Source organism: Micromys minutus (genome assembly GCF_963924665.1).
Source record: "Micromys minutus genome assembly, chromosome: 19".
Taxonomy (NCBI): Eukaryota; Metazoa; Chordata; class Mammalia; order Rodentia; family Muridae; genus Micromys; species Micromys minutus.
In genome coordinates, this window is record NC_137954.1 from 38,970,175 (window position 1) to 38,986,191 (window position 16,017).

Consider the following 16,017-nt stretch of genomic DNA (forward strand, 5'->3'; position numbering starts at 1 on the left):
GCTGGTAGGTCTTATGTATCCATCACCAAGGGACCGAACAATGATAACCTGCCACCATAGTAGTGACACAGACTCTTTGTTACATGCAGGTGCTTTTGAAACATGGCAGAGTCTAAATAAAGAAGGAATTCAAGCTTCAAAGGATGCAAATACATAATCATGTAATAGAATCAATCAATCATCAAATCAGTCTCTCTCTGTCTCCTTCCTTTCTTTATCCCTTCCCTCCCTTCCCCCCACCTCTCCCCCATGAACTCTAGACTGTTCACCTTCTCAATAAATGTGAGACAACATGAACAGAGCATAGCTCAATGTTCTAGACTTAGAGTCTACATTTGCAAACGCTTTGTCTTTAACCAGTCCCAACCCAAACAAACCCACCATCCTTCCACAAGTCACAGGCTCTGAGTTTCATTGGCTGCTGCTGCCAGAGAGGCATCCAGAGAGGGAAAGGGGCCCACACTGCTGGGAAGTTTACCTGGCTGGGACAGAGGAACTTCCTGTACACCTCCACTAACATATGTGGTTAGGGGCTGAATCAGCTGTTGAGGCAAAGCTGGCAGGGAGCGGAAATCGTCCATGAGGTATACCAGGCTGGGGTTAAAAGCAATGTGCTCTAACTCAGCCTTATCCGCCTGATTGGTCCCCACACAGAAGGTCAGCACGCCTGAGCGCACCAGGGCATTGGCAGCTTGCAAATAGGCATCCTCAGAAGGCCCGGCCATGAGCAGGAGCAGCAACTGAGGCACATGTTCACGAGTCCTGCTGCCGCCTGCCTCCGTGAAGTGATTGGCATGGACATAGCTCAAGGCAGAGCCTGCATTCAGGCCAGAGCCCCCCTTGAGCTGCAAGCGCCTCAGGTGAGCGAGCAGCTCTGACTTGGTCTGGTAAGTGTCTAGAGAGAACTCCGTGACCGGAGTGTCACTAAATTGCACCAAGCCAACACGGATATTGTCACTTCCAACATCGAGGCTGTTAACTAGATTGGTTACAAAGTCACGCACATAAGCAAAATTGTTTTTCCCAACGTTGTCGGAGCCATCCAAAAGGAAGATGATATCCCGTTTGTTTACGTGAACTGCAGTGAAGCACAGAAAACACAGTGAGACACGCCCCTGAGAGGGCTTCCCATGTGTGCCCTCGAGGGCACACATGGCACACTCAGAACACGGAGGGAGTCAACGTGGCAGAGCAGATCATCTGGTAAAATATGGCAAGCGGCTGCATATTTTCCCCTTGCGGTGACTGGAGCTCGTGAGGCACACTGATAGCCAAGTGTACAAAATCCAGATTGCTCACAGACAGACAAAGCACTAGAGTTAGAATGTTTACAACCAACATCGCCAGAAGAATCCTGAAACACTGTTTCCTCCCTAGAACTGAAGTCCACGGGGTGCTGTTCTTTCTGTTGCTCATTGTCTCCAGACCGCCAGTCACAGGACACTCACCTGTGCTGCCTGGGTCTTCTGGGGCTCACCTGGGTGCACATAGACAGCTCTTTCTACCAAAGTTCAGGAAACATCACCCCCCATGGACCTAGGAGCACAGCTTCTATAAGACTGTCTGCCAATTAAAGGATGTGGTCCTACAACTGGAGTCCTCATCCCACCCCTACCTCCAACCCCCGTTCTCCTTTCTGATTAGGGGTAATTTCAGTACTAGGTCATAGGGCACCCAGGGGAGAGGCTCCAAGGAGATGTGGCAGCATCGTGGGTATGTCAACATCATAGATGGTTAAAATAGATGTCAACCATTTAGAATCTAAAATCAACCAAGAGACATGCCTCTGTGCAGGTCTGAAAGGGAGTTTCTAGGTTGAGCTATTGAGGTGGGAAGGGCCACCCTAAATGGAGACGCCATCTTTGTGTGAGCCGGGGTCCTCCTGGGCACGAGTAAGAAGGAGAATATCCAGCTGGGCACCAGCATCTCTCTCTCTGCTTGGTGACTATGAATATGACCAGCTACCTCAGGGTCCTGCTCGTATGCCTCTGCCACCACTGCGGGCAGCATCCTCAAGCTGTGGGCCAGAATCAACCTTCCTTCACTTCCTTGACTTTGTCATGTATTTGGTCACAGACATTAGAGAAGCTGGGTGATGGAGAGATTGTATCCTGTGTTTGGCCATGAAGAAAAGCTTGTCTGTGGGTCCCATATCTAGGGATTCCACCAGTGCTCAAAGCATTTGGGGGAAAAACAAAGAGCATTTGTACTGAATAGGATTCTGTCCCTTTCCAGTACTTCCTGTGTGATTGGCTACAATACTAGCCTCACATTTGTCCCTGTATGTATAGGAGGATGTATATGAAGTACATTTGGGCACTGCACCATCCCATCTTAAGGAAGGGACTTGAGCATCTGCGGATTTCTGTATTCATGGGTGGAGGCTATTGTCCTATCCCTATGGACCCTGAGAGACGCATGCAGACTTACTGCTTTCCCCCATGGCCTGTTGTAATTCAGACTAACTGGACATAGGAATGTTTATGTTCAGGCTTGTGTGTTTAACTTTGTCTATAAAAGAGTGGATTCAAGATTGAGAGAGAGAGAGAGAGAGAGAGAGAGAGAGAGAGAGAGAGAGAGAGAGAGAGTTGAGGACTCATAACACCAGATTCTGAGGAACAAGCCGGCACACATGCAGTAGGTTCATGCACTGAACAGCCCTTCTGTGTGAGGTCTATGAGAGGGAAAAGCTGGATGCCAGGATATTCATCTTCTCTTCATTGAGGATGAAGGTTTGTGTTAGCCCAGTTCATGGGCTGAGAGCTTTAGTATCTCTAGAAATGACTGCACTGTGACTCGTATTAAGTGAGAGAGTTGGGTCTTCATGCTTCTCTATCAGCATATTTTCCTGTTTAAGAGAATCCCATATACAGAGTGAAAAGAGGGTCTAAGAGCTGAGGACACTACATTGTCTGTGAGTAGAGATCCTGTCAGCTCAGGAAAGGAAAGCCCTTAGCTGAGGGGAGGTTCCTGGAAAGGGTCACTAAAAAAAAAAAAAAAAAAAAAAAAAAAAAAAAAAAAAAAAACATAAGAGATGTCATTCAGAGAACAGAGGGTGGCTTCTGTGACCAGAAGCTGTACAGGCAGGTGACCCTGTGATGCTACAGTTTAAAATCAGATGCTTTTACAACTCCACTGTTCCCACCCTGCAGAAAAACTAAGTGGTTGTTTTCACCACGAAACAACTAAACAGTATGTTACCAGGCATTTCTCCAAGTTTCTGCCTACCAGCCCCTTCCTGCATGTGTAAACCACAGCCACCATACCTTCTGTGGTTCCAGTGAGGGTCCTGAGGGGTGCCATCAGGGTGGGCAGCATGTTTTGCAAAGGAGCAGGGCGGAACTCAGCAGGAATGAAGACCAGGGAGGAGTCGAAAGCAATCTCTTTCAGCTCATCCTCATCGGCAGCCCTGCTGCCAACAGCCAAAGCCATGATGTTGTCCCTCTTCAGCTCCTGGGCAGACTGGCTGACTTCATCAAGGGACTTACCACCCGTGATCAGCACCAGGAGCTTAGGGACCCCCTCAGTGGCCCTATGGCCAGCCGAGCTAGTGAAGAGATTGTTTCGAACGAAGTCCAGAGCAGAGCCGGTGTACAGAGCTGAGCCTTCCAGAGCCTTCATCTTCCGCACTGTAGTTACGGCATCCTTTTTGTTGGAGTGGGTATTTAAAAGGAACTCGGGCTTGACTGTGTCTGCATACTGAGCCACCGATACCTGAACCAGGTCCTGTCCAATTTCCAGCCTCTGGATGACTCTGGCAATGAAGTCTCGGATGGCATTGAAGTTGGACTGCCCCAGGCTGGAGGAACCATCCACCAGGAAGACTATGTCCCTCTTGTTGACTTCCATGACTGTAGATAGCAATAATAAAAGATAACCAGAATGATCTCAGGGTCAGGTTCAACAGAGACACTGTAAAGCCCACTTTGTACAGGCTACTCTCCCTTGCTCTCGCCAATGTCCCTGGGAGAACTGTCACATGCGGTGACCAGTTCCTTTCCAACCCTACGTACTTGTAATGTGTTTCAAAAGTAGCTTCACAGAAGAAAGTTACTTTAGCTCATACAGCACCACTAAAGAGGTAATTGACTCTTTATTGCCCATCATAGTTTAAACGAGTTGAGCTTGTGTCTGTTCAGGAAATTCTTTGAGTCACTAGTCTGACTTCAAATCCACACACAAATGTGAAAGAGAACAGGGATGCTCTTGTTTTCCTTGGTTCTATATTGTATGGCTTCCTCTGGCAAGCGAAAACAAAGGTTTGCTGGGTTATCACAAATCTTGGAAAAGGAAGCCAGCATCCACCCCACCAAGGGTAGACATAGCTTTTCACTTCCTTCACAATCTAGGGTGGGAATGCCAGTCAGTGATATACCATGATCTGGGTCATGTAGACAGACCATGAAAGTAAGTCCATGACCTTGACAGGTCATGAAAGACCATGACCTTGTCCAGATCACTACTGGCAGCAACTGAGTCCATCCAGCTACTGTCTCAAGGGATGGGAACAATGCCTCTACCAGAGTCGAAGCCCATTCCTGGTGTCTCAGGTTCCTCCGAAACTGTAAGGATTCTAGATGGGCTGAGCTGGGGTGGGTGTGTTAAAAAGAAGCACCCGTATATCCTTTGTGCCAAACAGTGGGCAGAGCAGCTTGATGTTTTACACCCAACAGAAGAACGTTAGAAATGGAGGCAGGAAGAGCTTCCTGAGAACTAGAGACACCTCTCATGATGTATTCTAAGACACAGCTCATTCCTAGTCACAGGGACCAGAGGCTAGGAATATGGTGCCGTGGTCACTTTTGCTACCATAAGGAATGGCATTAGTGTGACTGAGCCACCTCTAACGCTCTCTGCACCAAAGAGACAGAGTTCTGCCAGGAGGCAGGCGTTTCTGTGAAAGGCTTTTATTCTAGATGTCAGTTACCTGCTGGTTCAAATGTGTGTGCAACGTTACCCACCCTTGCTCCCTGGGCCACAAACATGGGCATAACCATCAGGGAGCTCTTTCCCCTTCAGATTGGAACATGCAGTCTCTTGGGGCTGCAACTTTGGTGGTACTGTAAAAGATATCTTTGCAGATAAACCCAGTGCTTATGTGTATATACAGTGGACTTCTTATTTCTTATGTCACTGGGAACAATATGTACACAGGCATACATACATATATGTTGCACATATAATGCTCCACATCTGTAGCACACACATGTATCACGCATCTCTCCCTCAGCAGACTGATAGACAAATATCCATGAGATGGCCACCTGAGAGGCAGCATGCTCCTTCACAAACATATCTCCAGGTTAATATGATAATTGTCACACTTACCACCTCACACATTTTGACACTTCACCATACATTTTACCAGTGGTCCACGGGAAGAACATATATCCATATGTGGGGGACATAGAAATTGTCCACCATGGACTCAGTTTTGTGGGTTCTACAGTGTGCCTTGGAGTTCCCAGGACATAAGACATGTCCTCTTTGATTATGGAAGAGGTCACTTGGTTTGGTTGGTGCTTAAATTTCTGGAAGCCACTAACAGGGAGACACCTGGAGTGGTGCTCAGGCAAGTATAATCAGGACTGAAAAGAAAGTCCCAAACCACTCAGAGAGCACTCAAGTTCCTATGTGCTTCCTGCTTCTGACTCTAGCTGATTAGCCTTCTCAGGACCAGGTCCCTTCTCTGGACTTCTCTCTCTGTGAGATGGACGAGCTGCTTTATAGACCATCTCACACCCAGTTATCAAACCTCATAATTCTCTCAAGGATGACCAACACTTCCTCACTACCCTTACCCCAATCTCTTCCACAGAATGGAGGAGCCATTGTCTATCTGGACGTGACCTTGAAGGTCCTGCCAGTCTCAGCCATGACTGATCCTCTTCAGCCCTCATTCCTGGGATAGATAACAGGAAACCCCAGGATCCCTCCTCCCCCAAAGCTTGGGAGTTGGGAAAGTATACCCTCATTCTTCCCGTGAATATCGCCAAACAAATTCTGTCACAGCCACCCTGTCCCCACCCCAGGAACCCTTCCCACCCATGTTACTTTTGTATCCTTGGATCTCCATATATTCATCCGCTTCTCCCTCTGTCTTCTAAACAACTTGGGAACTGTCATCTAAAGACCCCAGTACTTGCCATGAGTATGTCCCCCATCGTCCCATTTCTGGGGTCACGCCTATGATCTGATGGTCACCACTGACCATACACACCCCTGAAATCTCCCACGTCCTGCCACCTGCTCAGCCTCTTCTCTTTCAGTCAACAGAAACCCCAACTTCTTCACCCACCAAGTTCTCAAATCTGATCTTCATCCCTTCCTCTCCCTTAGTCAACCGCTCTCAGCCTCACAACCCCACCTTGGGCCTATGCTCATGGGCTCTCTGATTCACTAGCCCTCACTCACTCTGTTCCCAAACCCATCATCAGACCCTCCTGGCTGAGCCGTGGAGGCACTCTTCCCTTCTCTCCTTGCGGCATCCAGCAAACAGATGCACAATCAGGAAGCCTGTGCTCTACAGCTGGGACCTCGGAGCACACGTGGGTGGCAGCACCAACATGCCACAGTGAGAGGCCCCCGGGAAGGTGGTCTCCCAACTCTCCAAAAAGCACCTCAGGACTCTGCTCTCTGCTCAGCACTCCACTGTTGCTGCCATAGGAGGGTCTGACTTCCCACTTAATAACTACAGTATCTGCAGATTCTCCCTCTCCCAAGCCAGCTGCTCCTCAAGCCCCTGTCTGCGTCCCCTTCACTCCAGCCGACTGCCTTCTGTCTGTCAGGTCGGGGCAGAGGACCTCATTTTTTGATGCAAGGCCACACTGTCTGCTGTTCCCTTTATCTGGAGTGCCCTTCCCTCTCCTCCTCTTTCCCTGCTCATTTCTGTCTTATAACTTTGCAGACCATTAATTTAAGTCTCCTGCCCATGGCCTCTCAGTCACAGCTCCCTTTGGTGGCCTTGTGGCTTGTCACACGTGGGACATGGATTATTTCATCATTAGCTCACATGTGACAGACTCAATAACTATATCTTTCTCCTCTCAGTGTCCCCAGTGCTTGGCGGAGTGACTGGCAAATATTGAATAGTCAAGAATATCTGCTGAAGAGTTAGGAGTTCATCATTGAGACTAACAGTGATATCTGTGGGGAAGAAGCCCAAATGCTTGTTAACTACAAGAAATCCAATATAGGGTCAGCATTACCACACATCTAAATACATACTCTGAAACTTCTCTTAAGGCAAAGATATCTTCACCCAGTAAATTATTGGATGAGAATTTAAGAAATCGGAGCCCAGAGATGTTGTATGATTTATCCAAGGTCACAAAAAAAAAACAAAAACAAACAAAACCCCAGTCCTCCCAAAGGCAGCCATGGTGTTGATTCTGTTCCTAAAGCACAGAGCAATGGTTTGTTTCCAGTGTATACAGCTCAGAGAAGCATCAGTGGGCTGTGCATTTCCCTGTCACGGTTTCCTTAACCACCAGAGCCAGAGCAAGGCAGCTGGATGGATAGCTGCAGCTCAGAACACAGCTGGGCAGGACTCAGACATGGAGTCCCCATTCTTCAATGTTTCCCCTCAGAGAATCCAGCTCAGGAGGCTGACCTCACTTCCTGCACCCTGTCCCCCATCAGAATCTGAGAAGCGAGAAAACAAAATGGGGCACAACAAGCTGCACCCAGACTGGCCTCTGAACCCAGATTTACCAAAAGCCTTTCCAGGAAAGAGGTTCTCACACACAATTTTGGTGCCGAAGTCAGGTGAAGATGCACTGGAGCCCTGAGCTTCCTGTCACAACTGCCATTCTCACCACATCTCTGTCTTGAATGTATCTGAAGGAATGTATCCTGATTCTGGCTGAAGTTTACACTGAGGAATTATGGGTAGCTTCCTATTACCCCATCACCACCACCACCACCCTTCCCGAGCCCCATACTATTATTAGAGCCTCCAATTAACAAAGCGCTGGGCAGCAGAGGGCAGCTCTACACATGAGCCAGTGGGGACTCTGAAGTGTTTCATTCAGATGTTAAAGAGTTCTTCTGTTCATTTCATACGGTGGCATGTTCACCAAAACATTTATTTTTAAGACCACAGTTATCCCTTTGGCTAAGAAAAACCAGCCTGGAATCCTGGGGACACAACAGGTAAAAGAACTACGATGTATAACAGCAGTCATACCACAGGTCCATGCTCTTTCTTTATAAAGTTAACAGACAGAGCTAGACACACAAGTAGTTCCATGCAGAAAAACTAGACTCCCAGGCTGCTAGCCAGAGTCTCCCAGAAGCCTTGTCCTTGTGCCCACTTTCACTGAGCCTGCGCCCTGCTGAAGAACAATGAGGAACAGACTTGTGTTCAAGGACTGATCTGAGTGCATCCCTACTCGAAGACGTCAGGAAGAAGTGAATTGGGTGTTTATGGATACTGAAGTCTTTGATACCAACGTACTGGATGGTTTCCACTGCCTGTCTTGGGTCATGAAAATGACACCATCTGTGATGAAACCTCAGACCAACGACCTTTCTGGTGTCCCCATACCGCCAGTGTTTAAGTAATAAATCTCTCATATGACGCTGGGTGGCTTGTGTTCCTTAAGTGATTCTAGTTGACTGCGCTGCTGAAGCAAGTCATTCAAAACAATTTGTTCCAAATGTGGAATCATAGGACCAAGATGTTCTATAACTACCCATTCAGCAGTTGCCTGGTTGAGCCTTACCTTCAGAAATGTCCCTCCTGTATCCAGTACACTGAGACAGGAGCAGAAACCACTCCCCTTCACCGCCTTTTGGAAGACACTATTTATGAGAATACTTCTAATACACTGACATTAACCTGGAATGGCTTTCTCGAATTGTGATGAATCCCTTAAGCCTCTTTTAAGATGCATTTGTTACATTGTTAGCCTAAAGACCACACACTTTCCTAGTGACCCATGTTCTAAGAGTGTTCCACTCACTTGTTCATCTTTAGATTCCTCTGAACCATGCGATGACCACACACAGGCCATACGAAAGCCATCACAGATTGATTGACTGGCCGTGAGTACTTACGGCTTCTCCCAAGGTGAATCACTCCAGTGCCCATTTTCCTTTTGTGACAAACACCACATAACACACCCCCATTCCTGTATAAATGGCAAAAAAAAAATGGCATACATACCTTGTGTGACAATAGCTGGTGGTTGCAAGACAATGTGCCTTTGGGCCACACCAACCAGGTACGGCAGTAATTGCTCCTGGAGGTCCCCAAGGCTACGGAATTCCGGGACAGTAAACACCAAGCTGTCATCGGTAGCTATGTGCTGAAGCTCTGCCCTGGAAGCGGCCTGGGCTCCGAGGCCGAACGAGAACACACTGGCCTGCTTCAGAGATACCACCCCATCTCGAATCTCATCACTAGAAGGCCCAGAACTTATGAGGACCAGCACCTGAGGGACCCCTTCCTCTACACGGCTGCCACCTGTCCGCGTGAAGTGATTCTCCACTACAAAGTCAAGGGCTTGGCCTAAATTGGCTAACTCCCCCCCAGCAAAGCTGAGCCTTTTGACGGCATCCAGAACCATAGCCTTGGAGGGGTAAGTGTTCAAGGAGAACATGGTTCTAGGCTCATCGCTATACTGTACCACCCCCACATGGACCTGCTGATTTCCAACTGAGAGTCTCTCAAGGACATTTACAAGGAAGTCTCGAATGACATCGAAATTGGCATTTCCGGTGTTCTGTGATCCATCAATAAGGAAAATAATGTCAGCTGAGTCTTGTGCTTTAAAGGAAAGAAATGCAAAAGAAAAAAAAAAGTGAAAGCATTAGAACAAGTGACCACATGCATCATCCCGGCTTTCAGACGTGTTTCCTTGGAAACCAACAAGAAACACGAAACACGGACAAACAAAACACAATGTCGGTGAAGGAATGTGAGGTCTCTTTTAGTTCTGCATTCTGAGTGGATAAGAGGCAATGACTCAGGAATGGTGGCTGAAGTAGGAACGTGTAGAGCAAATTTTTGTCTATGATTACTTGACAGTTAAACTTCAAGGCATCATACTCCAAGAGAAATCAACATTCTGGATTTTTCTTCTAAATTTAGAGGCAAGTATGATTGTATCTGATTATAGGATTCTATGTTGCAGGAGAGATGATTAGGTTGACATAAATTCAAAAGTTGTTTATAATTTGTGCTCTTTTTCTCTGGAATGATTATAAAGATTTTGATGCAAATGCCCAGTTTAGTAAACAAAAACCCAGATTCATGGCCAGGTGACTGATAGTTCCAGAAGGTTATTTAATTCCCTGGGCAACTATTGTTTGTTTTGTTTCTTGAAAATCAAAATGGATGACCCCACATGTATCTGGGACCCAAAACTCAGACACAGTTAAAGTCTTAATTTTAAGATTACTTGATAGGTCATATCCTACAATCATCTCTCTGGTGCTTGGCTGTGCGAAATCCAAATGTTGGGCTGGGATCAGAAATGCTTGATTTGCATTGCCTCTGTATTCAGTCAAATAATGAAGAACAATGTTAAGCAGAGTGATGTGAAGCCAGTCATGACATAATTATCCAACCTCATTTTATGACATCCTAGTGAATTGCCTAGCAGAACCAACATTGGCTGAGAGATCCTAAGGCAATCAGCGTTGTCATCATTGAAGGACATAAAAATGGCTGCCAAAGACCTCTTTTTTCCCAGTGAGGGAAACTTGAACTTCCCATTACTGAAAATGAGGGTTACATTGAGGCTCAGATAAAGGGGAGTGGTGAATGAGCCTACACACCAGGACAGGGGAGTCCAAAGGCTCAACTTGTGCACTAAAATTAAACCCTCTTATACTAGAAGGAGGGCAAAATCGCCCTAGCAAATGTTTTAATGAATTAAAGGTGTACTGGGGACAAGAAGGGCCTCTGTGTGAGAATGAATATTCATACTCTAGGGCTCTGAAGCATAGTTATTACACTGTAATGTAAGAAAGAACCATTCATTCAGATTTTTCAGTGCCAGTGGGTATTTTATATATAAATTTAGTTTTTCCTTGTGCCTGAAAATCTGTTTCTATTCTCACTGGAGAAAAGCTTATCTCTCAGCAGTGTTCTCATGAGAGGTGAAGCAGGGAGTACAAGGCTCATGCACGCTCTTCCTTCCCTACCTCCTTGAAAGACCTGGACAACCCCTTCAGGGTTGAACCCTTTGCACAGAGAATGGTAGTAACTTGGAATGTTGCTACCACTCAAGATACAAGAGGACAATCACTTTGTTAGTCACTGAGATCTTATGTGCTAGTAAATGCTGTATAAAATCCACATAAGACCAGAACCTTGGTTTGTATTCCAAAGTATTCACCACTTTTCACCCAGAATACAAGATTTCTGAAGGATCTTGAGAGGATGCAGAGCCAGGGAATGTGAATTGCACAGATCATCAAAATTGCTCTCACCATTGCATGGCATACACCGTAAAACACCTCCATGTTTCCTCATCTGAACCAGTGACCTTGAAGGACCCAGAAGGACCAGTTTCTTACACACCCTATCTAAACATTTTTTTAAGGATCTTTATGATCAAGATGGACAATAAACAGATCTTCACTCATAACATGACATGATTCTGTCTTCCTTATATCTACCTCTACCATTCTTTGGTAGCAATTTCTAATGGTGTATATACCACTCAAGAACTCTCTGGATGGGAGAGCAGGCTGAACTCATCAGTGGTAGGTCATAAAATGATGGATAATTTGTCATCACTGAGTCAGAACCATGATATTCTTACACACACAATAATGGAACACATACAGCATGCTTTGTTAGCCGCGAGAGCCGAAGCCACACAGAGACCCAGGGGTCCTGGGTTCTTGTGTGCAGCGAGGCGCACCAACGGCCAACACCAATTCCAAGAGAAATCAGATCAGCCCGAAAGTGTAAAATGTAGAAGCCGGATGGTGGTCTACATCATGTCTCGTGTGTTATACCCTCTTTGGTACTTTCTATGAAAAGATTTCAAGATGTCCATGGAAGATTCCGAAGCCCCAGTTGCCTGGGTGCCCAGGAAACATCACACCCTTATTTCCTGTGAGAAACACAATTTGTAAAGAAAATGTATCGCCTTCAGCTTCTGTTTTAGAACGAAGGTCTCACACCTCGTTTGTACCCATTTCCAAAGAGTGACAAAGAGATTTTAAAACACACACACAGCCAGGACTAACTAGCAGAGCAAAAATCCATGCAGAATGGTGATCCTTAAAGCTTTGTGTGTGTGTGCTCTCACGTCAGAACCAGAAACAGTGACAGGGAATGTCTAAGATGCCTACGGCAGACTCAGTCAGGCCACCAACGTGCCTTTTCCAGGATTTTATACAGGGCTTACGATAATGATCCCCACTTCTTGTTTTATCTTATTTCAGTCTTGCTATGGAACAAATTACCCAGTGAGATGTGATACAAAAGAGTTGCAGAGCGCAGTTAATCAGAGAAGACAACAGACTAATAATACTGCACCCGGTGCTGCCAGTGACTTAGACATAGAAGACAGAGATGCTCTCTTGGCATAAAAACAAAGGTTTTTTTTCTTTTTTTTTTTTTTTAAGCTATATACTACATATAGCTATATGTAGTCATACTCTTAGCTCTTGTTGTGACCATTTCAGTTTCTATCATTTATATAACAGCTACATTATTTATTTGTGTTAATGTATTGGTAGTTTGCCAAGACATTAACTTTAGAAATGTGCCATTCTCAACTAACCATGTTTTCAAATGAGTATGTCATCATTCTAAAAGGAGGGGGTGAGAAACTCTTGGTGGACACACATAGCTACCCCAGGATCCCCCTTGTCCTTCCCTCTGAAACTGGAATACCATTCAGAGTGACCTCTAGAACACATATTTGTTTCCTGTAACCTGGTAATTTTAAAACACTGCCAGGGACCCCCACAGCCTGGAAGCAGAAAACCCTAGATGAATCATTCCTGTAGACCTTGGTGACCCCAATCCTACCAAGGCTGAGATCAAGGGAAACTATGGAGAAGCCATGGAGTACCAGCCTTCAGAAACTCCTTAGGATGTGTCATTCCCAAAGCCCTATGCACCCAAACCTTGCATGTCCACGGCAGCAGGTTTCCTTCTGCTCACACCCACCACCCCTCTCTTCGCTGCAGTTTTCTAAATCCCCGTGATGAAAACTATTTCCTTATAGGTGCCCATTGATCTGATTATAATCCCAAAGGCTTGCCTTCTGTTCTGCCTGTCTCCCCTAGAGACAAGGAACTCACACATGTTCCTTGGAGTATTTGACTCATGCCTCAAATTCTCTACTGACTCTTCACCCCACTCCTCAGCATCTTCATTGTAGGAGCCTGGCTTCCACAGATGCTTTACCTCCAGCCTCCTGCCTCAGCCATACTCTTGGCAGAGGGGGAAAGCTGCCTGTGAACTTGGCTTCCTCTACCATCTCCTCTGAGCTGTACATGTCTCCTGAGTCCTAGCTGCAAGATCACTCTTTCCCTAGTCAAGACCCAGATACCACCTATTTTGCTGAGCCTCTCTCCATGGCCCCAGTCACATGGCAGTCAACCTGCCTCCACACTGCATACTAAAGAGCTGTATAAAGAAACCTTTCTGGCTCTTTAGTATGCAGTGTGGAGGCAGGTTGATCAACCTCTCACATCTTCAGCCTCTTCTCTAGAGGGCATAGGTAGCCCCTCTAGCCTCAGTGACAACCCTTTTAATTCCCCAACTCCGTGATTCCAAACGCTCTCTTACTACATGCTGGGTGTACCCTTGATACACACTCAAGTATCCTATGGATAGTCCCGTGAGTCTCAGAATTCTCCCCCATTCACTCCAGCATTTTACTACCTTTTCTACCCTGTCAGGAGTCCGTGGAATGGTGTGGCTAAGGTCCTAGTAGCTTCTACTCTGTATAACCTGAGTGGTTCTCTCTTTCCAGACTCTGTCTGGAAGTTCTCTAGCTTTTGAATGCACCTGAGGAGTTTGAAACAAGCTAGGGGAGGGGCATACTGGTGAATGTCCCCCTGGCTGGCAAGTTCTAGCTTTTACTGGGCATTGCTGCAAGTCCACAGTCATTTTCTAAGTGTGAGCCCTCATCACATCTCTGCAACCATTGTTCCAAGTAGCTCCAACCACAGGCTCTTATACCTGGTGCTCTTCTCCTTCACCTATATCCACCTATATATTCCACTTGGGCTGCTCAGATTTCCCGCTCCAGAATCCTAGGAATGCAGAGCCCTCCTCTCCTGGAAGAAACATGAGTCTCTTCTAGCATGCTTTCCTACCCCACATCTGTTCTCTCAAGATCCCCCTTCTTCCCACTGGCTGCATCTAGAACTTGAGCTCTCTGTGACTTGTGCTCTAGCACAGGGGGCCCTGCTCCCGCCCCTGGCTGATGAAGATGCTAGTCCTGGCTATGAGGCAAGATTGCTGCTAAGAAGCATTTACATTCTTGACACATTTCTTCCCTCTCAGTCTTTTGGGCACTTATCAATGGGATGAAAATCAACAGTCTTGATTGATCTAAGGACTCTCCAGCCACTGGAGTCTGCCCGTTCCACTGTGTAATGTTAACATACAATGTGATAGCCACCTGCTTCTGCATACACCCAGGGTGACCACTAATGAATCTAATGACTCAGGGCATTAGAATCTGAAGGGACTCATGGTTACAGTCCCAGGGCACAAAAGACACAACAGTGCAGACCATGGCCAGGAATACCACAGCTCAGCACTGGCTCTTTCCCCAGCTTGTCACCCACCTTTAGAACTCAGTTTCTTCTAAAACAAAAAACTTGGACCACATCACAGCGAGGACACTGAACTCTGATACTGTCTAATCTTTAAAACAATCACAGGCTTCCTCTCCTCCCTCAGCCCAGTGCCTTCTGGTGCTCTCTGCTCCTAGGTGGACGCCTGCCCATCAGAGGAAGGCTTTCTTCTTAAGGAAGGTAAACTAACCCTGGAATAGCATCAGAATGTGGGTTTTGAAGTTCAAATGTTGGCTGTTTCAGAAACCTTCTCTTGGTACAGGTGGAGGCTGGTTTGAAGGGGACTGAAGGAGGGTCGTCACGCCTTTGTTTTTAAGCTTGAGAACATCTCTTCCCTAAGTCCCCAGCATCTCTTAGGCATGATGTTGCTTTAGGCCAATATTTGCTAAGCTCACAGCCACAGAGCAGCAGGGCAGGGACCAGCCTGGCAATGGAGACATTACCTGTGATGTCTTTAAGGCTTTCCTTGTCCCCAGCCCTCTCTGGATTCACAGAGGAGTGTATACAGGACACTAAGTTCCCTACTATGTCATGGAGTGAGGTAACGTTCTCTAGGTTGAAAACATGCATGCTGAGCGGTTCGCTTGCTATTTCCCTTAAGGCTCTTTCATCTGCATCCTCAACTCCAACTGCAAACACGTTAACATCTGCAGACTTAAGTTCTGCTGAGGGCAGAGCAAAGCCGTCCTCCGATTGTCCATCAGTTAATACTACAATAACCTGAGGGACTCCGTCGGCGGCCCGGCTCCCAGAAGCCTCAGTGAGGTGGCTGTGAATTATGTATTCTAATCCTTTTTCAGTTTGATTGCTTCCCCCAGTGTAAGACATGTTCAAAATATGAGAAAGGACTTCTTGCTTAGAGTGGTACGTATTTAACAGGAACTCGGTATGTGGGTTTCCGTTGAGCTGGACCAGAGCAAAATGAAAATCATTGTCTCCCACAGCTAAAGACTCTACAACATCAGACAGAAAGTCTTGAACAAGCAGGAAACGGTCCTTCCCAGCACTCCAAGAGGAATCCACTAGAAACACTATGTCAGCCGCTGCACCGTTTGTGACATCTTTAAAAAAAGACATTGGTTCAGGTTTTTCTACCAATTCTGTGACCTCCTGTCTATACACTTTTCCCTAAACAAGCTAAAGTAGGCCTCTGCTATCACCAAATAAGTCACACATCTCAGTTAAATGAGGGCAAGTTGGAGGACTTACCTGCAGCTGCTGCTATACCCAGTG

The 16,017-nt window shown here is 46.5% G+C and overlaps 1 protein-coding gene across 4 annotated transcripts in view; it reads right to left on the reverse strand.

The window, feature by feature from the left end:
- COL6A3 (collagen type VI alpha 3 chain) overlaps positions 1-16,017 on the reverse strand; it is a 75,755-nt gene that overhangs the window by 43,572 nt on the left and 16,166 nt on the right. Inside the window, exons 3-5 of one of the 4 annotated variants that reach the window (XM_080933075.1) lie at positions 9,170-9,772; positions 3,267-3,851; positions 479-1,078 (exon numbers count right to left, since the gene is read on the reverse strand). In XM_080933075.1, coding sequence (XP_080789201.1) covers positions 479-1,078; positions 3,267-3,851; positions 9,170-9,772 — 1,788 coding nt within the window. Of the gene's footprint in view, positions 1-478; positions 1,079-3,266; positions 3,852-7,713; positions 7,812-9,169; positions 9,773-16,017 lie in introns of those variants that run through there. The other 3 variants (XM_080933078.1, XM_080933077.1, XM_080933076.1) reach the window with 3 other exon arrangements.